The 20681-nt window shown below is 38.3% G+C and overlaps 3 protein-coding genes across 6 annotated transcripts in view; 1 reads left to right on the forward strand and 2 right to left on the reverse strand.

The window, feature by feature from the left end:
- pacsin1a (protein kinase C and casein kinase substrate in neurons 1a) overlaps positions 1 to 4298 on the forward strand; it is a 32271-nt gene extending 27973 nt beyond the window's left edge. For both annotated transcript variants that reach the window (XM_067527769.1, XM_067527770.1), the window contains 3 exons: positions 87 to 193; positions 536 to 732; positions 2158 to 4298. In XM_067527769.1, coding sequence (XP_067383870.1) covers positions 87 to 193; positions 536 to 732; positions 2158 to 2267 — 414 coding nt within the window. In that variant the 3' untranslated portion in view covers positions 2268 to 4298. The remainder of the gene's footprint in view (positions 1 to 86; positions 194 to 535; positions 733 to 2157) is intronic.
- Positions 4299 to 4931: 633 nt separating this feature from the next.
- LOC137139900 (SAM pointed domain-containing Ets transcription factor-like) lies at positions 4932 to 11866 on the reverse strand. 3 transcript variants are annotated; one of them, XM_067527771.1, is made up of 7 exons: positions 11670 to 11866; positions 11218 to 11308; positions 8682 to 9108; positions 7464 to 7661; positions 7277 to 7321; positions 7011 to 7145; positions 4932 to 6031 (listed from the first exon to the last, which is right to left on the reverse strand). In XM_067527771.1, the coding sequence occupies exons 2-7, from the start codon at positions 11248 to 11250 to the stop codon at positions 5853 to 5855; spliced, it is 1017 nt and encodes a 338-aa protein (XP_067383872.1). In that variant the 5' UTR covers positions 11251 to 11308; positions 11670 to 11866; the 3' UTR covers positions 4932 to 5852. The 3 variants fall into 3 exon arrangements, with proteins under 3 accessions (XP_067383872.1, XP_067383874.1, XP_067383873.1); XM_067527773.1 differs by lacking the exon at positions 11218 to 11308 and having other exon boundaries at positions 11722 to 11866; XM_067527772.1 differs by lacking the exon at positions 11218 to 11308.
- Positions 11867 to 13654: 1788 nt separating this feature from the next.
- On the reverse strand, positions 13655 to 20086 carry LOC137139901 (protein ILRUN-like). The gene is made up of 5 exons (XM_067527775.1): positions 19810 to 20086; positions 18299 to 18453; positions 18001 to 18198; positions 16987 to 17315; positions 13655 to 15601 (listed from the first exon to the last, which is right to left on the reverse strand). The coding sequence occupies exons 1-5, from the start codon at positions 19968 to 19970 to the stop codon at positions 15566 to 15568; spliced, it is 879 nt and encodes a 292-aa protein (XP_067383876.1). The 5' UTR covers positions 19971 to 20086; the 3' UTR covers positions 13655 to 15565.
- Between the last annotated feature and the right edge of the window lie 595 nt (positions 20087 to 20681).

Raw genomic sequence — 20681 nt, forward strand, 5'->3', positions numbered from 1 at the left:
GTATTAAAAACAGAATTTACTGAATTTACATGTACTGCTTGTCTTTATTTAGCTTTCATTTCTTCCTTTTTCATTTTCCTCACCAGGAATACAACCCAGACCAGGCCAGTGCTCCTCCAAAGAAGAAGAAACCCGACGGAGCCCCACCCACTCCTAGCACTGACCACGTGGCTCCACCTGGTGACCGTAGTAGGTCAGTTCAAGAGCTCACTTGTAATCTATCACAATTAAATGCTGTTTACTGTAATCATACATATTAATTAAAGCCCATCATTATATCATAAGAAGTCACGAATATTAAATTGAGGTGAATTAGCCTTTTTTCTAAAGGCTGGTGATGCTAATAATTGTGTTTGTATCAACAAACCTTATAAAAGGAGCAAAATAACCACTGAGGGATTTCCCTATCACATCCATGTTGTGAACTCCTAACACTGCTGCCTTTACTAAAGACATACAGCTCCAAAGACAGGTCACAGGTGACTCTGGGAACACCTGATGTCAAATTTCACCCTACATTTTATCTGTACTTAAGTGTTAGCAGCTATGACAAGAGCCAAGCCTACACGACCGAGTGGTCCGATGATGAGCAGCCTGCTACCTACTCCGGCAACGAAAATGGTGGGAATGGGAACTCATTCGAAGACGATTCCAGCTCTGGCAAAGGGGTCCGTGTCCGTGCTCTCTATGACTATGAAGGCCAAGAACAGGATGAGCTCTCCTTTAAAGCAGGTAATTACCCCAAACCAGATGACACAGGATGTGTGACCATGCATATAGACTCACATTTAACTCATTAACTTATTTTTATATAACCTGTAGATCATGGTAAGCTGTAGCAGTATACAGGTGGTTTAAATCCCCATCTCTGACCTGATTTGTATTCTAAAGCTGTGTTCCTCTTTACAAAATAGCAGTGATTAGTCAACAGTAGCCACATGGAAAACAAATTACAGGCACTTGCCACCAATTAACACAATCTCTTACAAAGATGGTCTGAATGGCTTTAGAGCCCTGCACAGTGACATGACTTGCAATTTAAAGACAAGCTTTACCCAGAAAATACCTACTGAAGAAGACACAGCTGTACATCTTCATCTTCAAATAGCCCATTGTTTCCCAATGGGCTATTTTAACCACACAGTTTGAAATAGGGTGTTTTATAATGTTGAAGGTTATCTGCTGACGACTGGAGGCAGCCTTCAAAGGCTTATATATAAAGTACATGGTTAAAGGTGTCCTTCTTGTCCACAAACAAAAGTCTTATTTGCATTCTATGCCACTCACTAAAGTGCACTTTGTGTATTTTTTGCAAAGGTAATTATTTGTCCATATTATTTTCATCCACATGTACATGCCAACAATATTCTACTTCTGCTGGCTTATTCCTGCATCACTTGGCCCTTTACTACATAACTTCTTGTAGTGGAATAGTGTGAGACCACTGGTAGGCATTGTGTTTGTGAGTGTGAGTGAACACACAAAACACCACTAGGAAAGTTGCTGTTTGGTGCTACTAGTCAAAACTTCGCAAGTTATCTTTCATTTACTTTGGCTTGACTGTGGTTGGAACTGGGCTGGCACTCGCTAACCATACTGAAAAAACAGCAAAATAAAAATAATTTAGGAGATTTTTCAGGGAGTTTACTTAGTACAGTTTAAAAATAGTTGTCAGTGGATTTAATGCACTATAGACAAAACATTGAGTTACTGTAGATGAGAAGATCAGTTTCACTCTCTAACCAGAAACAATTGAAGGTCTGACACAATACGATAAAATTTTTTGTGAGTTTTCACTGAAATTACTTTGCATCACAAGGCCACAAGAAGAATTAACAAACCTAATAATCACCCAAAATCCATACAAACATAGGAGAAGGCATTGTCTGGGTTTGAATCTCATACAGGGTCATGTCCTGTGTGTTGAATCCATTTTAAACTTTAATAATTGTTGAAACAATATTTCATGAAAGGTTACGTGCCTGGCCTTTCTTGTGAAAATACTGATTAGTGAGCTTTGTAAGTGCTGGGTGCTGGAGTTGCTTGTGTTTCACTTACATCAGTAACTACTATATACAATCAGCAGAAATGTGCATGTCATTATTATAGATTTACATGTACATTTACTATAATTGAGGAGTGGTTTCTCCCTCACAGGTGATGAACTGACCAAGACTGAAGATGAAGATGAGCAAGGCTGGTGTAGAGGTCGTTTGGACAGTGGCCGAGAGGGACTGTATCCAGCCAATTATGTCGAGCCAATCTAGTCATATTACTGGATAAGGACACGCCATTGGAGGCAGCTTGAACTGTCCCATCCAATTGCACCGCACATAGCCAGAGACTTAAGAGCAACACATCCCTTGCCCAACAGATGTACCAAGCAGTCTTGCCTAAATAAAAAACTTAGTAACCTAAAAGACGATATATCAGTATAACATATTTTATCCAGCATTCAGGGTGGGTGGACTTACACATTTAAAAACAGGAGCAGCAGTTATTCCAGTATATACACACTCAGCGATAACATCAAGTGCAGGATCTGAGAACCTTCACTGACATCAAGTGCAGGAACACATTGCTTTTCTTTGTAGCTGTATTTAACGTATAATGCAGCTTATTTAAACTTGCAGTATTCTGCAGTCTTGTCTCTTGAAAATGGGAAAGATAATATAATCCGTTGTACCCATTCAACAAAGATGAGCTTTTCCAACCTGCATTGTGTATATACAGTGTGATGCCATTTTGTGTAGCATTTTTTATGCTGTGTGTGGTTAGTCGTCATTCTTTCATCGGGAATGCTTTGTAGTGTTAAAAGTACCACAGGCAGTATCCTCTTTCTTTCATTTCTTTTGTTTTTCTTTGTGATTTGGTCCAGACCCTTATCCAGTCTGTGCAGTGCTACGTGTTTTTAACTGTTTCTAAAGTAGCATAGCAGCATGCGCTATGCATCAACTTGCATTTCTTGAATCCTGCAGCCTTGTGTAGGCTACAACTTGATGCAACACTCCAAATACAAATGCAGAGTTCACTTTTGAGCATCACATGCTTCTGGACATGTACGTGCTTCTGTTTCCATGAGAAGAAGTATGTTGATAAACACATGTTTGTATTTAGCATTTTTTTATTTTCTTTTTTCTTTCAAATCATTTGACAATATCATCTATATGAAATTAATGGAAAGAACACAGTCACTGCAGAAGCTTTCATTCTTGGTTCAGTAATTCAGGTATCATTTAACGCCAGCCCCCTCCCCCTCTACACACACACACACACACACACACACACACACACACACACACACACACACACACACACACACACATACACACAATTAACCTGAAACTCATGTGACACATTGCCTCAGAGCAAAATCAGATCAAGTCATCTTCCTGACATTGCTGCCACTGCAGCATAAGAGGAGGGTTTTCTTCCAGAGAGAAGGGCCAAGGGAGGCATTTCAGTGAGATACTGTGCTACGGACTGTTGTCTGAAGATCGAAGCCTCTCTAACAGGACATGAATGTACTAGTGTTTAGGCTTGAATGAGGGCATGTTGTCTAAACATGGTTCTCCAGCATCATTTTAAAGCCCTGCAAAAAGATCTAGTCATGTGGCCCATTTTCCCACTGAGCCAAAGACTGACCCGATACCATTATCTGTTTTTTTCTCCATGCAATAACTTCCCATTTCACACGTGAAACAGCTTCAGTGAAGATCAACTTGAAGCTGCCTCCCAGTCCAGACAAACTTCATTTGTCTGCAAAACACTGTGCAATGACACAGGAAAAACATTTGTCACCAGTACTGTCCTGCACTGCACGTAAAATGACTCTTGCACAGTATGTGGCTATTTTTAAGTCTTGCCACATAGAAATTAAATTTATAGCAGGTAATGCATTTCTCAGATGCTAATTAGTGAGTTTTCTCCGAGTTTGCTCCGAATTGCACCTAAATTTCTGATGATGCAGGAGTGAGGATTTTTATAACTTAGTTGTCCTGAAGTTTTCAGATTTCACTGGACTGACAGATGGGTTTACGCTCTGTGTCTGGAACAGGATTTGACAGGTCTCACACAATGAGGAGAAACACATCACCAGCTCACAATTTGTGTCTTAGAGTAAAGCTGTCCAGCATAGCAAAAATGACTCCTGTCACTGGACTGTCCCACATCCACAATGCAGATATGCGTGTGCGCACAGACACACACACACACACACACACACACACACACACACACACACACACACACACACACCTACACACACACACACACACACACACACACACACACACACATATATACTGTATATACATGCATTAAACACACAATATAAACAACACACGCAAGTTAAAACACATAATCCACATTACCAGGTTAATATTTTGAGGGGAAAACATCTTTATCATTCAGTGTGTATGAGTTGTGTAAATGTAACAGAAATGAAAATGTAAAAAAAAAAAAAAGCAAGTGGTTATAAGACAAAATGTAGTGTTATACATGTAAATGTGTTTCATTAAAATAACAGCAATGGAAAACATATTGAGTAATAAGTACCATATCGTATGAATTTCATTGCAATGAAACAGTCAGTGTATCATAAAAGGGTGGTGTTATACCACGCTATCAGATTTGTATATGATGATGTAATTTAAAGATTATATTCTATTGTAACTGTACAACTGTGTTGAGTTGAAAATGAGACCTAACCATGTTGAGGCAGTAAAAAGGTGTACATGTAAATGCTTTTTTATGTTGAAGATCTCTTCCTTATGCACACAGGGGACAGCAGCTCATGTTGTATAAACCCTATATTAGCGGTCTAGAAGATGTGTGTTCATAGTTAGTGATGTACTTTTATCTCCTAACTGGTGTAGTGCCTGTTCATCTTGATGTAACAAGACGTTTATTTAAATATGCATAAAGATGATTATGACCACAGATAATAATGACGATAGTGATGAAAAACCTGAATCTAATTTGTTGTGGTGGTGTCAATATTGCGATACTGGTTTGAGAGGGAAACAAGTTTGTTGAAAAGAAAAGTCAGTGTCTGTGTGTTTTTTATGCATGGTCGGCAAAGAGAGGCAACACATAATGATTTATTGCTTTATTGACACAAAGAAAGAAATATGTGAAGTAATTGAAAGGTTTCAAAAATAATTTTGGGATTGCTCTGCAATAATCTTAACATATTGTAAGGACAGGTGTCACTGTTGAAAAGATAGCAAAAGAAATTAAAGGAATGGTTTGACATTATGGAAATAGTGTTGAAAGATACCAGTCTCTTGTCTGCACATGTGGTTAGCTTAGCTTAGCATATAGACTGGAAACGGGGAAACAGCTAGCCTGGCTGCGTGCAAAGATGAATAATTTACAATAGCCTGAAGCCTGAAGTATAGTGGAAATGCTTAAGAGGTCTTTTATATTTACTTTTGAACACAACCTGTTTCACTCTGTTTCCAGTCGGATAAGCTCCAATATTTAGTGTACAGACATGACAATGGTATGGATCTGGAACTAAGTGCAGGTAGATGAAAAGTGTGTTCCCCTTTTCTTTGAAATGTTTCCATAATCAGAAAAGAAACCAAGCACCACACCAGAAAGCATCTTTAAACATGAGTGTCAAAGACAGCAAAGAGACAACTACAGTAGAATCAAATCCAGTTTTAGTCATTAAAAAGTAGAGTGTAATTATGATAGGCAGGAATGCATGTCTCAGTAGGCAGTCTTTACATATCAATCCAAACTTTAAATATGATGGAGGAGCTTCAGAGTTAGTTCTACTGTATGTCCAGCATATCTTTGGTTCCTCCTCAGCTCGTTTAGTTCTGATCAACAGATGCTCTTCATCATACAGGGTTGACAAACTGGTAAACCAGCCTGCGGGAAACATCAGGCTTTCGAATGATACCTTTCTTGTAGTACTGGCGTATAGAGCGACTCAGTTTGTCATAGTTCATAGCTGGCCGGTTCTTTCTGATGCCCCATAGTCTGGCTACATGAGCAGAGTCTTCTATTTTGAAAATTCCTTTGGAGGGAAGAAACAGAAAACCTATTCAGTTTTGAAAAGGTGGATGGAACTTTGTGGAGATGGTAAGTTACTTAGTTCATGTACTTAAGTACAATTTTGACTCCACTGAAATCCCAAAGGAAACTTTTTACTCTGATACATTTATGTCAAAGTGAAAATAGATGTCTAAAGATACAAAGTAATCTGAATAAATGATAAAACGATAAAATACAAAAATGAAAATAAGTTAATGTTGTCACCGCCTCACTAGTAAGTAAATTATTAGTGTGATCAACTGGTTTCAAAAGTTGCATGACTTATTAAATGGAGTTCAACTGAGTGCGCTGTATATGTTATACAAATATGTTGCAGGTGAATAAATACAGCTGTAATTGGTGGGTCCAGTTACTGGTGACATTTTTTTTACCAATGTAATTATACCAAGATTCAGTGTTGTAAAAAATAATAATAAATGGTTAAAGCTTCCAACAGGGGTGAACCCTTTTTATAGGCACCATAAAAAATGAATAAATGATGTATTATTGGGGGATAACCACCTGGCAATACATAAAGGAGTTAAAATCATCTCCGCCTTCGCTGCTGCTTTTGAGAGACCTTTGGAGGAATACTTTTTTAAGCACTTTTGCTTGAGGGTGCATTTGCATACTTTAATCATCTCTGTACATTCTTACATGAGCATGTTAAAATGACTACATAATTATACATGACTACATGATATAATGGCAATGTTTACCAAATTCACTTGGTTTAATGTCTTTGTATGCTGATTGCTAGCACTGAATGTCACATTATTGATTCCGCAGGTCTTAAACCAAGATATTGAACTGATGATGGGGGTAGAGGACATTACAGTATGAGGGAGAGGGACATGCTTTGTCTAACATGGGACAGTCTATTAAAACGTACAGCAAGCAAGAATTCCCGTAATCCCTTTCATAATGTGTACATGTGGGAAACACCTTTTTGATTTCTTTACCTTTCTCTTTGTTGAGCCAGCGGATGCAGCGGCTGTAGTTATGCGGCTTGAGGAGCAGATCTCGGAGGAATTGCCACAGGTGGATGGGCTGGCTGGGGTAGTTAGACATCACATCAGACCAGGAATCATCATCCGCTGTTGGAATGGTAAAGATTTCCAGAAACCAGAGCCAACAACATTAACAAAAGTGTTTTTACTGTAGCTTGATTATTATTAGTCACAGTAAAGTTTCAAAATGCACCTAGTTATTATAACCTCTAACCTACCAGATTTACTGTCTCCCGTAGGGCAGCGTTGCTTCATTGCTGCGGCTAAAGAAACAAGCAAGAAACAGAGAATGAATCAAGCTGCAGCAGCAAACCAACAGCCAAGTGTTTACTTTTGGCCACACTGCATTTGCTACACCAGCAGCTTTGATATGGGCTAATTTCCCAGTGTTCTTGTTTTTCTTACTAGATCTCCATATGTCCAGATGTGCATACAACATGTCTCCATACTGCGAGGAGTGTTGTCTGAAGTCGGCCTCGGTCATTGAGCACAGATCTTTCCCAGTCAGCTCCCGAAACATGGTGCTGGCCTGGGGCAGCCTGTAAAGATGCTCTGTCCAGAGCAGCCACTTTTGAACATGCACACAGCTCCAGTCCAAGGGGTCTGAAGAAGAAACAAGAGAGACAAGGAGTTTACCTTTGCATAGATCCACTTGTGTTTCGTTGGGTTTTTATTTTAATATATTTTTGCAAATCGCAGTCAGTTGACTGGATAAGTAATTAATATACATTCTATCAATCCTCTCTCAGTCCTTTCTTTTGTAATTGAACATATTGTAACGTTAACATAAAAGAGATTTTCTTTTCCCATAGGTTTCTGCTGATTTTGATTTTTCATTACTGCGCGCTGGCTGTTGTTGGTGCTATTTGAGCCTGAGTGTGGAGACTCAAAATGCCGAGACAGCAAAGGAGTGTAACTGGATATCAAGATATTTTGGCCTGTATATTTGTCACGTTGAATAACCTAACTTTATACTAAATCCCTGGAGTAACGCTTAAAACTGTCAGGAATCATTTTTGAAAGAAAGCTATTGCCAAATATATGGTTAAATAAAAGATACAATTTGATAGAAATTAACTACAGTAAATAATTTACCCATCTTTGCACATGTATAACAGTAGCTGCTATTTTAGTAATTATAAAGAAAATTGTAATTATTACAAATTTGTAATTAGATAGCAGCAAATTATGTATCATATCATACAATATGGGGATATGTGTGATCCAATGTGCAGTGCATTGTTATTGGTAACAAAGGGTCAGGATATTGTGGCCCCTGTTGCTTGGATTTTCTTGATTCAGATTTATGCAACCCCCACTCACTTTATGGAATTGTCACGCACAATTATTGTTGTACTCTTTTACTTTATGATTATAATACATCCTGTTTTATATACACACACACACACACAGTGTATCATTTTAATGCAGTGAAAAAAGACTTAAGCTCACAATAGAGTTTACACAAGTTAGTCATGTCAGTTGCATCACTGTAGATGTGCGCACGATGGCTTTAGAAGGGTTATGTTATTAGACTGTAACTACTGCTGACATATTCTACAACATTTTTTTAAAAGGTGTCCCTGTGATAAGACAACCTTAAGCTGTTATATTCTGTCTTACCTGGTGCAATGTTCAGCAGTTTGCAGGCTGTGTTGATGTCTTTCAGCACCTCTCCCACCACCATTGTCTGGACTTGCTCCAGAGAGTTCTCCTCCACCTGACCCTCTATCTCTGTGGGGGCCTGGATGGGTGCAGGTGGGCTCAGCTCTGGAGTCCTGGAGGATAGTGCACTAGAATCAGGGGCCTCTGTCATCCTCAACACCCAGGGGTTCTCATCTGCAGCTAATTTGTCGTAGCGGGGGAGGTAGACCCCCGGCCAGCTGAACTCAGGGAGCCCTAACAAACTGCGAGGGGGTTTGATGTCCTCCATGTCATCCAGCCAGGCTTTCTTGCCATCAGTGTGGAGGTGAGTGGTGTAGAGAGGCGAGTGTGCTGTGCAGCCCACGTGTTCACAACTTGGACTCCCCATGTTTGGGCTTCTGTAATGCTGGAAGAAGCAAGCAGTGTTCTCATAAGCTGTTGTCGTTGGTGTCATAAGAGATTTACACCCTACATGACATTTTCAGCAGAGACATTGTCTTTTGAGACAGCGTGGCATTGATGCTTTGCTGAAACCATGCCCACACACCCAATATTTAAACATTAGCAATCCTAAAGTAAACGTGACATTTGTTCCATGGTATTTACTTTGCTGGGACTTACTTTGAAATAGCAATCAGACCTTTTAGCTAAACCAAAGGAAGCCTTTGTGAATTGAATTATAGTTTGTCTTTCTTTATGTTTTAATGTAATCCAACGCAGAATTCATTTCAGATTTTCGGTCTATATGACAAAATTACATTCAGGTCAGATAGGATTAGACTAGGTGAAATCTTGACCTTTCCTTCCACTTATTGTCAACATCATTCAGTAAAATGAGAATGCAGTCTACCCCACCTTTTAGATGTAAACACAGATAATAAAAGGACAGTCAAAGCCTGGTTTAAACCTCTATGAGTGAAAATTAATGTGTTTGTCAGTTTTACACGGGAAAGAGTTGTTTGATTGCTATCACACTGTAACAACCACTACCTGTTGAAAAGGTAATCAGGTCGTCAAAATGGACCAGATGATAGCAGCAAAAGAAGGTGTGATAGAAGCATAAAGGGTGGGACAGCAGCTGGAACATATTCATCACTGTATGAGTAAGTGAACAGCTCACCAGGCTGGGAGTGGTCGCGTTATGGCAGTAACGAAAAGGACAAAATTATGTTTCATAAGCCTGCATGAAAAATAGCAGTATGTTTGAATGTGCAGTGCTTAAAATTAAATACTTTCATTCCATTGCTGCTCTGAGAGGAATCCAGTGCTGAGAACGAGGTACTGATTCGACGGCAGTAACAAGTAGGGACACCATGTGACCCCACCTTAAACCAAATCGCTTTCAAAATAATGGCACATGCTGTAAGGAGCTGAGATAAGTAACAAGGCAGGTGTTTTGTTCGGAAAACAAAGCTCAAGGTAAAGTACAATGTGCTCAACCACAGAGAGTTGGGTGCATACTGTATAAGTTCAAAGATCATCAAAGGGGGAAAAAATGCATGGTGTGAACTAAACAAAAGGCTCACACACCTTAATATTTCTTTTTAAGTAAACAATAACTAATAAAAAATTATATAGGCAGGTTTGAAGAATAAATATATTAATAATCTGGAAAGATTAGCTATATTAATACAGGATAGCCACTAATTCAACAATACAGAGTAACACGTCTAAACACTTGTAACGTATGTACAAGTTAAAAGGTTTGGACACATATCTCTAATATTTCCCCACATCAAGAAAGTAATATCTTAAATATTTAGCAAAACAATATTATCTTTCTCTCTGGGACAAATATCTTTTCTCTCTGTGTGTGTCTATGTACTGCTCAAATGAAAACAGCATGCTCATAAACACAATTCTATTTTTTGTAATCTTTATTTGTTGACTTATATTTTGTGCTGTGTTCAACACCTTATTTGATTGCAGCCAAACTGATATGAGAGGCATGCGGTCGATATGAAAAGCTCTGGTCATTCATTGCGCCCAGCATTCCACTGTTCTTTGATCAGAAAAAAATTATGATAACGCACCTTTGTGAGTCGTTCTGTGTCTGTTCCTGCAAAATGTCTGACTCTGTTAGCATTCATGTGTCTGCATGAGCCTATGTGCATGCACACGTGTGTGTGTGTGTTTGGTGCTACTGCTGCTTATCCATTTTAAAATATCAGAAAAAGCCAAGTCAGTCCTAAACTGTCCCAATAGAAATCGTTGACATCCCAACTTTTATTACTTCAAACAATATCTGCTGCTTTCAGTGGTATAGATAATATTATGAAGAAAGCTAATTCATTGTTGATCTTATTTTGAGGTGGAGCACAAACTCAACACTTAGTTAGTAGACGTGTTAGGGGTAGTAGTTGTTGGTAGCAGTGTAGCTATAGTCGGTGGGCTATTACTAAAAGACGCCTTCACTGATTTTGATCTTTTCTAGTTTAGGTTGTATATGTAACTGAATGCCATAAAACTTCCCTCTGTCTTCCCTACATTTAAAGATTTTGTAGTCATCGACAACCTGCTTTTCCAGAGCTCCTCCAGATGACATCATCTGAACTCCTAATGATGAAAACGTCCTCTGGGTGATTTCAACTGGAGGAGCTTTTCAGCTAGAAGTAGGGGAAATATTTTTAATATAGTTAATTAATTAACGTACATTTAGACTAAACAAAAGCCACAGAAATAAAGTAAAAAATTGCCGATGTTGCCTTTTAACAGTGGTGCACACAGTAGTGGGGAAGTAATAGCAACCATAGTCATAACCATGGTAACAGTGGAGAAAACTAACTACCTTCTTTTTTATTTGTTCTTTTGCTTGTTTTTTCTTTTGCTTGTTAACGAAACACCTGCACACTTCTTTTGCTCACTGGTAGTAAAAGTGGCAACAATTTTAGTAGGAGCTAATATCATGTGGTCATAATAATAGACGTATAGAAGTATTACAAGTAGCCTTATTGTAAACAGTCTTACTTTGTCAGTGTTTGAACAAAGTGGAGTTTCCGACGCTGTGGCTCCTTCTCACCTCCGCTTGGCTCTTCTTGTGCACTGCTCTTCTTTTCCGTCAGGTGTGCGATGCGCTTTTCCAACAGGACAGTCCTACAGGCACAAGATTACCTCTGTCCACTGGTCCAAGTAGCAATAGTTTGACTTATTTGGGACACAGTGCCTTTGTGACATATCAATTCTGAAAGAAAGGGTGTGTCCCAGTGAGGGAGGTTGTTTAAAGTACCTACTTAATAATGACTTGGGGCAGTATTCACATAGAGAGTTCCCTAAGTAAACAAACCTGGAGTCCTAACAGCCCGGGCAGAAGCTGCAAAGGCAGAGTGTGCATGGTCATTTTTTGAAGATGATATTTAAACATAAATAGCAAAATAACTGAATCTAAACAATTGGCTAAAGCTACTGTTATCTAATCTAATTGGATCAACAGCAGTAATTGTGTCAAAGGTCACCACTGTGGGAGAAATAATTCGTGCCTACTGTGGAGCAAATCTACTGTGCAGCTAAATGAATTATTTGGAGCCAGCCAACATGGAAACACAACTTTATGAAGGCAAATGTCACACATGATTAAAACTAGTCACAAATTATTTCACCTCTTAAAAAATCAACACACTGTGTAGCTACAGTGTGTATCTATGAATATCACAAATAAATCCTCCAGGGGAAAGTAAGTGTTACACTTGAAGAGTTGGAGACTTATATCGAATAAGTTGATTAACTGGTACACAGAGTGACAGCAGAGAGAGGGAAAGGAAGTTAGTGTGTGTAAATGTTTGCTTAAACTAAACAGCAATGCTTGTGCTGTTGTGTTGAAATATTCTAAGGAGCTGCGGTCTGTGGATCCACCCACATAGATCATCTTTGAAGGCCTTCTTAAAAATGGCAGAACTGCAGCTTTGGCCACTGAAGATGCTCACGCAACTGTATGTTTAGTGTGTGCTCAGAAAGTTCAAACAAGCGATAGAGTCGTGCTGTAAGGTGCAACTGCATCAAAACTCAACTCACTTACTTTAGATTTAGCTGGTCAGTCAGTTAAAGTCACTCAGCAGCTAATCTTGCAGTTAATGTGCTAACTTCACATTTAATTTCTACTATGGTGTGAAACACTTATATGTAACAGTCAGACTGAGCCACTGTTGCTCCCTGATGCAGATTAGTTGCTGCCGGAGAGAAACAATAGACTCTTTAAAAGGAGACAAATTTAGAATTTAACCAGTAGCCTCCAGGCTATCTTGTAATATGAACCCCACCCCCCACCCCCCCGAAGTGAAAAAGCTAAGACCCTGCTGTTTATTATCTGATCATGGTACTGACCATTAATAATAATCACACTAATCATTTTTATTCTTTTAGTTTATTCATCACAATCCATTAACCGATATTGTCTCAGTGATTTCATCTGCGGTGCAATATTATTTGGCAGCTACTATATGTAAAAATAATAATTTAATAATAATAATAAAAAAAAACAACCAAAGACTAAATGGATATGTACTGTATACATTTAAGATAAGGCCCTGAGATGGACTCAGGTTTTACCATTTCAACCATTGACAGCTGTGATGGGCTCCAGTCTCTGAACAGGCTTAGCAGTTACAGATTACGAATGTGGATGGATGGACATATGACCTTATAACGGCAAATGTATCAACAGATTTGCACGGCAATGGACAAAAAGGATGCGATAAAACTGCAATAACATCACTTAAAAATCCAAACAGGTGGCAGTTTGCTTAAAGACACTAGATAACTTGTTTAGCTTAGCATAGTTTAGAGAGTAGACTTACATGAGATATCATGTTGAAGAACCAACAGAAAGTTTAAAGCCAAAAACAAATCTAACTATAAAAAAACGTGTTAGTGTTATAGTCTGTGTAAAATCATAACTTATTAGATTTATTCAAGTTTCAGTAGTGCAATCTGTGACAACATAACACAAAGTCCACGACTTTAGTTTTCAGTGATAATTTAATCATATAAACATTCATCAAACATACAGGAACAAAGCTTTCATCTGCTTGCACTTCCTCTCTCTCATAAATGTGCTGTCTAGTGCCAACTGATTCATTCTGCAATCTGGCCAGTGGAAACTTTAGAAAGACATTACACTAAAAACAAAACACAAACAGTACTTGATGAATTGACACTGACAACAGAGAGAAACACGTTTCACTGGCATTTTGCACAGGAGACGCACACTACTGTGTGCAACAGCCAATAGCCCAGAGAGCCCACAACATGGTGTTGTATCAGCTGGTATGATCATGTTGTTCAAGCTCAGGGACCCTGGGGCTAACAGTTAGCTCCTTCACGAAAAGGGTGTTTATGCAATGAGGTGGTCTTAGAAAACTGACTGAGGGTGACAGATAAAAATCACAGATTTGATAAACCCTTTCAGGACATAACTGTACTGTAGAGGAGTAGTATGCACAGGCCTGCTAATAGAGGTGGCATCACTCAGTGCACATCAGCGTGTTAGTGCAAATCAAGATGATAATTCTGTCACTTGTCATCATTTTAATAGTGTGGTTAAGTTTGCATCTGAAATTATCAACACATATTAAGCATTTTTCAAAGATCAGCAACATTTGCAGACTTGAATGTAGAACTTCCCAAGCACACTTTTAACAAGAGCTAGGAAAATTCACATCAATGATCACATCTGATGCAAAAATACAATGTAGAACTTTTGAGTAAATTAATATGTTTCTAAAAACATAATCTTCTTCTACATTCATCAAATACATTCAATTGAACATGGTACAAGCAGGTCCAAGACAGCTTTGAAATGAACATTTAGAGCAGACTGGCAACAGATTTTAGTATGTAAAGTCTTTTACAAAGTCTTTACTGCTGTTCATATGGCTTGAATTCAATGCCTTATGACATAAGGGACTTTGTATTTTAATTTAATGTTAATGCAAGCATGTAAAAGTAAATTCAGTCTTAGATCCAGACAATCACAAATAACGAATATTCTATTAATATTCATCTCATATTACATAAATGCATATTTTAGAATAATTTAAAGGGCCAACAATCTCTCTAATATATGAGTAGAAACCTTCACTGTATCACAGGTCCCTTTTAGCCAATGTAGCTTCAGGTTTCCTTAGATTTACAGTACATAGATTCAAAAGCATCTGCATTTACTACACAAGAAAGAAGAAAATGTTGGCTGTAAATTCTGTAAATAAGATTGATGCTTCCCAGATTGTATCATCTTCTTGTCAGAGTAAAGGCTGACTCCATCCAGTAGAGGACATTTGCACTGTTCGTAAAACTGTAGGTAATTCAATTGCATGCTTTCTCCCTTCTCTAAATATGTTTATTACAACACTACTGTGAGCAATTCAATTATGGTATTCAATTTTATGTTATTATTATTGTTAATTTTGTAACAAAGAACTGGTCCAGAAAACCAAATTATTATATCAAGATTCATAGCAGAAACTGAAGAATCAGTTGGCAAAATAAATGGCTTTTCCTCCAAAGTCTCTTTGAGGTCGCACAATACACCTTTACGCAAAATTTCCCAAATACATACTGTAATTATTTCATTTCCACTCTGGCAACCAAAAAAAAAAAAAAAAAAGCTGAAAATAATCACTCAAAAGATTCCTAGCACTCCTTTTTAACTTAGCATTCACACGTGCATACAGTGGTGTGGGATGTTGGTTGAGCAGCACATTGGAGCATCGGCCCCTGGTCTTTCAAAGGTGTAGCTGGACTTTGCATAAAGTGTTTGTGATTCTCCACACTCACCACCAGCTACTGGTAAAGCCTCTTCTATCAGTAACTGGTGTGGCAGACTCGAAAGGTATAGTTTAGTGCTGCTCCACTGTGACCAGTCCTATGATTTAAGAGTGCCCAAACGGGTAGGGCTCCTGTATACCCTGTGGGAAGAGAGGAGAAATGATATATATATGTAAAAAAAGGACATTAGCAAAAGAAGAGTCAGGTTTATACAGAGGCTTGCAAATACAGATATTTGTTATATGAACAGCCATAATTTTGGCAATGAGCCAATGATTAATCTATTAATTAATCATTGGCTTCTCGAATGTGAATATTTGCTGCTTTTCTTTGTATCACACAATACATTTAAATAATCTGCAAATTAGTCAAATAATAAAAATAACTACCATGTGTTACTACAATTCACCACAGCTCTGTTGTAAATATTGTGCAGAAATAGGTTTAGACATAGCTGCTAGCTCTGTTGAGCAACTTGTTAACATTGCCAGATAAATCTTCTATGTTAATTTACCAATTTATAATAAACATCACCCATCAACAACTATTTTTTAACTGCTGGATTAGCTCAGAATGTTAGCTTGCTTGCCAAATAAACCATATTTGCACATTTTAGGTGTTTTTAACCAACTTGACTATTGGATTGTCATGAATTCTGGTACGTATGATCATTGTCACCGAATAACAAATCCACATAGCTTGGTGAACTTTTTCTCTAGTGCCAACACGAGATTGACAATATAGTTCAAAGAGGAATATGTTCACAACAATTTGCTGGACCATTGTAAAATTTGCTATTTGATATTAAAGATGCCTAGAGGAAAACTTTTGGTGGCATGATCATCTGGTCAACTTTAGTTATTTCCAAAAATCCACCTACATTATTATGAAACTAAGCACATACATCAATGTGAGAAAAATACAACAGGAGGCTGCACAAAATACCCAACAGTTTCAAACTATTTCACAAAAATGTTTCATATAAGATTGTTGATATAGATCTCTAGGCTTGGAGGTCTGAAAAGCCAAAGTTTGGGCTTCACTTGTTGTTTAGTGCTAATTACCTAATGTTTGCATGCTAAACAAATATGTTAAGATTATAAATCTGGTAAAGATCTGCTAAAAATCAGCATTTGCGCTGTGTCACTGTGAACATGTTTATGTTATATTTAGCTTAAAGCAACTTTGTAATTAAGTACAGCCTCACAAAGCTACTGCGTCAGCATGCTTGTTTGTATACGTGTTTGCTAAAGGATTTGTTCACATGTGAGGAATGAACTTTACAGAGTCTGCAACTTAGATGAAATATAATAAAGAGAAATTCCAAACAAGTCAATGTAAATCAGCCTCACTATAGGTAGATGTAACATTTTGAAATTAAAGAGGAATTTTAGGTTTTGAGGTTTTCTTTCTGTCACTTATATATTTCCTGCTGTGTTGATTATGGAAACCAAAGAAAGAAAATATTCCGAGTCCAGATACAGTGATGCAGCATCTCGTTAACATACTGTAATATATATCTTACCTGGTTGTAAGAGACTACTGATAGATTGCTTTGCAGACTATTTGCTACTATATCCACAGAGTTGTGTGAAAGTCCATTCTGATCTTGCTGTAGTTGTTTAGTGCTTCCCTGCCAATGTTCCCCTGCAACCTGATGAGCACTTTCAGCTTGGAGGCTGTTGTTGTTGGTGCTGTTGGGGCACTTGCTTTTCTCTGGTGAGGCAAAGGGGTTGTAGCCTCCATCGAGGCTGCGGTGAGGCTGTGTGTTGAATTCAGCTTTGAAAGAGGAGAGCTGCTGTGTGACACCAAGAAGGCCTCCAACTTCTACACTCAGAATGACCCAAATTACATCTGTCATGAGAAAAAAACACTACGTTATAATATAATACTTGTAATACTAAACTTATTCTAGTAAAACAAAACCTATCGTAAAATAATAATGATAAAGTAAGCTGATCACACATTATAGATGTCCTCAAACATTTCTAGACATAAAGGTCTCTTGTCTCTTTTTCTTTGTTACAGCCACTGGGAACCTTTGAAAACCTAAATAAAATATTTAAGCCCAGTATAATTTAATATTCTTTTGCCACTTAATTTGTAAGTGGGCAAGTCTAGAGGGACTTCCTGTTGTGATCCATCATACATGTTGAATGTGCGGGAGCATATAAATCAAAGAAATTAATGACTCATAATTGAATTTGTGTGTGCTAATAAAATGGCAATCTCATTTACCAAATGCACAAAAAATGGTGTAATACTTTATCTTCAATGATGATTATTACCTACTAAAAGATGGTAAATTCAGAGCACAGGGAGTTTTTACAATCAGAGAACAGAATAAACCTGGAAGCCCTACAACTTTTAATGGCAATTAGAAAGATGAGTTAACATATAACAACATAGATGCAAATACTTTATCTGTCAGTCAAATATTTGAGTGACTTACTTTCCTTTCAGTGTGTTCTTCAACATAAGCTATGTATCATTGGTATGTATTATAATGTAACTTTGGTGCAAAGCTTGCTCTTCTTACCTCCATAATAAAGTCCAGTAGCTGTGGACATTCTCCACTGACCCTGGTACATCCCAGGAGACACAGGACTGTGCATCTGCACACTAACATCAGCCATTTCCTGGGGATCCAGAGACTGCACCATCACCATGTTTATATGACCAAACTGATCTCCTCCAACATACTTCAGACAAACCCCCGGGGGCCAAGACTCTGCACCTGGAATATACAATAATAACTTTGCTGAGTGACACTTTGCCTTGTGTTTCAAAGGTCCTGGTATCATCATGTGTTGTGATTATGATGTCAGCAAATTTACCTGTGTTCTGTATCCTCCAGGTCTTTGTAAAAGGTGTGTCAGGTGGAACTGATTCACCCTCACCGATTGTCACATCCTTCACAAAGGACATGCATGGCGCACTTATGTTGGTACCCTCAAAGTCATAGTAGGCCCCGATAGCTGCCTGCAGATTCCTGGGACAACATAAGGCAGAAATCCAGGTGATGTCTCATAGCAAGTCTCTCAAAACAGTTTCCTTAAGCCTGTCAAATTATCATGGTAGGTGTTGAATGCTAACAAAGCAATCATCATTTCTTTAGTGAAACAAGGTGACCTACTTAGCGTTGAAATTTTAAATTCTGCTTTTTTTAAATTCCAATAAAATTAAAGCTGCAGTTCTACTAAACATGAACACTTCAAATTAACTTGTGTCACAATTGTGTATGGCAACATTTTGTGGCATTTTAGGGACTGCTTTAAATGCATATACTGTGGGCAACAACTAAGATGTCTGCAGAGAGGTTCAGAGTTGGTCCTTCCCCTTGCATGCTGGTCATCCATAAAACAGCACATTTTATTTTTAGAAAGCACAGTGCAGAGGAGTTATTCCACGGCACCACGTGATCCTACTACAGCCTGCACTGCCCATAGATACGGCTCCTGTTATCTCCTGCACTGGCTTCCTTAATTGTGCATATGCGCAGAGGAATTTCTCTAAGGGAAGATTTCAGAATGACCTTTCCCTCCCTGACAAGACATTGCACTTCTTATTGTTTTGACTGGCAGGAAGAGATGCAATGCAGGTGCACTTAATGAAGTATTTCCAGCATGTGAATAAAAATGGTTTCCCAGGCACAGATAGAAAGGAATTCACCAGACTGTGTGAGCTTCGAGCTAGACTCTATAAGTGTTGTGTTGGTCGCCTGTTACCGAATAAACTATAACTTGTGGTCGTTGCGCTTAAAAGACTAACAAACACGTTAGAAATAATCAGCAACAAAGGCGACAGATATCTCAACAAGGTTGTACAGAACAACATATTACAAAAAATAAAGTCGTTTGAATGATCGGTTCAGTTCGGTGACGTGAGAAGTTGTTCACTATTAGGTAACGTTAAGTTAGCTCGTTGGTAATAGCAGCTAACGTAACTACAACTTCTATCAGCAGCCAGAACAGCCAAGAAAAACATTCACGGAGTCCGTGAATGTGTTTTAATCACTGTGTAATAGTGTAATGGAACTTGTGTGAGAGTTGACTAACATTTCTACGTGTTTTAGCCATTTTTCGGGTAATGTTATGCACAGCGCGCTGAGCTAACGTTACCTCCCACTAACAGATCACTGACTGGCGATCAAAGTGACTCAGCTAACGTTAGTTAGTGACGTTACTACAACGTCGTTAGCTGTCACTGTGCCCACTCATTTCCTTTTCTGCCTCCTATCACATTTTCTTTGTACAATAAGAGCACGCGGACTAAAAAGCTGCTTAGTGGTCATCATCTTTAATCTAACATGAAGCAACCAGCAGGCCAGGCGAGTCCCCGAACTTACCAGTTGGTCATGTCGAGAAAGAAGGCGCATCCGGCGGGGTTTAGCTGAAACCCGAGGAGCCTCTGAAATTCAGATATTAAGATATCTTTGTCTGTTGTACCCATGCAGCTGAATTTCTGCATAAGCTCCTGGTCCAGGTCCAGGTCCATGCTCTCCATCATGGATTTGCCCAGACAGAGACTGGGGCTTCACTCCTAATTTAGTCCGAGGCCTCGACTTGTCATAACAAACTCACCGAGAGGGCCGACTGCGCATGTCACATGATTGTGTCCACTTGTGAAGCCTTCAAAACAAACAAACAAAGAAAACAAAACACACTCCTGAGCGGCACAAAATGTATTTATACTGCCTGTATAATACACTAATAATAACGCAACGAACCGTCTGAGTAAAATGATTAAAATATCTTCGAAAATAATAATATATGTTTCATAAAATTTTTATAAAATTAAAACCTTGAATGATGCTTTGTGAAGTTTGGCCACCTCTGGGCAAATCCTGTAATTTGCCTGAGTCGACTATAAATGTAGATGAAAATTTTTGGCCACTTTGCTCAGTGGTAACATACTGGGCAAAGTATAACATATGTCTGATTATGGTCTAATAACAAGTAAGCAATTAAAACATGTTCAAATGTTAAAACTTATTTTTTATTGTACCCATTGTAATTGTTCATGTGCTCGTTTGATGCTAAGTTTTTTTTTCTTTTAATGCTTTAATGTATTTTGTGTGTCAACAATGACTTGGAAAAACAATGACCAATAAATCAGAAGACAACGTGTTTTTGAAGATTGTATGACAGCAATTAACCATTTGGCTCATCATTATCAGGTTTGACTGGTTTCTAACCTGGTTTCTAACCAGTCAAACTT

This window comes from Channa argus, chromosome 13 (assembly GCF_033026475.1).
Source record: "Channa argus isolate prfri chromosome 13, Channa argus male v1.0, whole genome shotgun sequence".
Lineage (NCBI taxonomy): Eukaryota > Metazoa > Chordata > Actinopteri > Anabantiformes > Channidae > Channa > Channa argus.

Bases quoted from the DNA above. Each gene is read 5' to 3' on its own strand.
- LOC137139900 (XM_067527771.1), bottom strand. From the start codon at position 11,250: ATGATGTCATCTGGAGGAGCTCTGGAAAAGCAG. The intron at 9,109-11,217 runs GTTGTCGATGAC...TGCTTCTTCCAG, and splicing joins GAGGAGCTCTGGAAAAGCAG to CATTACAGAAGCCCAAACAT. The intron at 7,322-7,463 runs GTAAGAAAAACA...TTGTTTCTTTAG, and splicing joins TCTGGACATATGGAGATCTA to CCGCAGCAATGAAGCAACGC.
- LOC137139901 (XM_067527775.1), bottom strand. From the start codon at position 19,970: ATGATGGAGAGCATGGACCTGGACCTGGACCAGGAGCTTATGCAGAAA. The intron at 18,454-19,809 runs GTAAGTTCGGGG...ATGTTGTCCCAG, and splicing joins TTTCTCGACATGACCAACTG to GAATCTGCAGGCAGCTATCG. The intron at 17,316-18,000 runs GTAAGAAGAGCA...TTCTCATGACAG, and splicing joins TACTGGACTTTATTATGGAG to ATGTAATTTGGGTCATTCTG.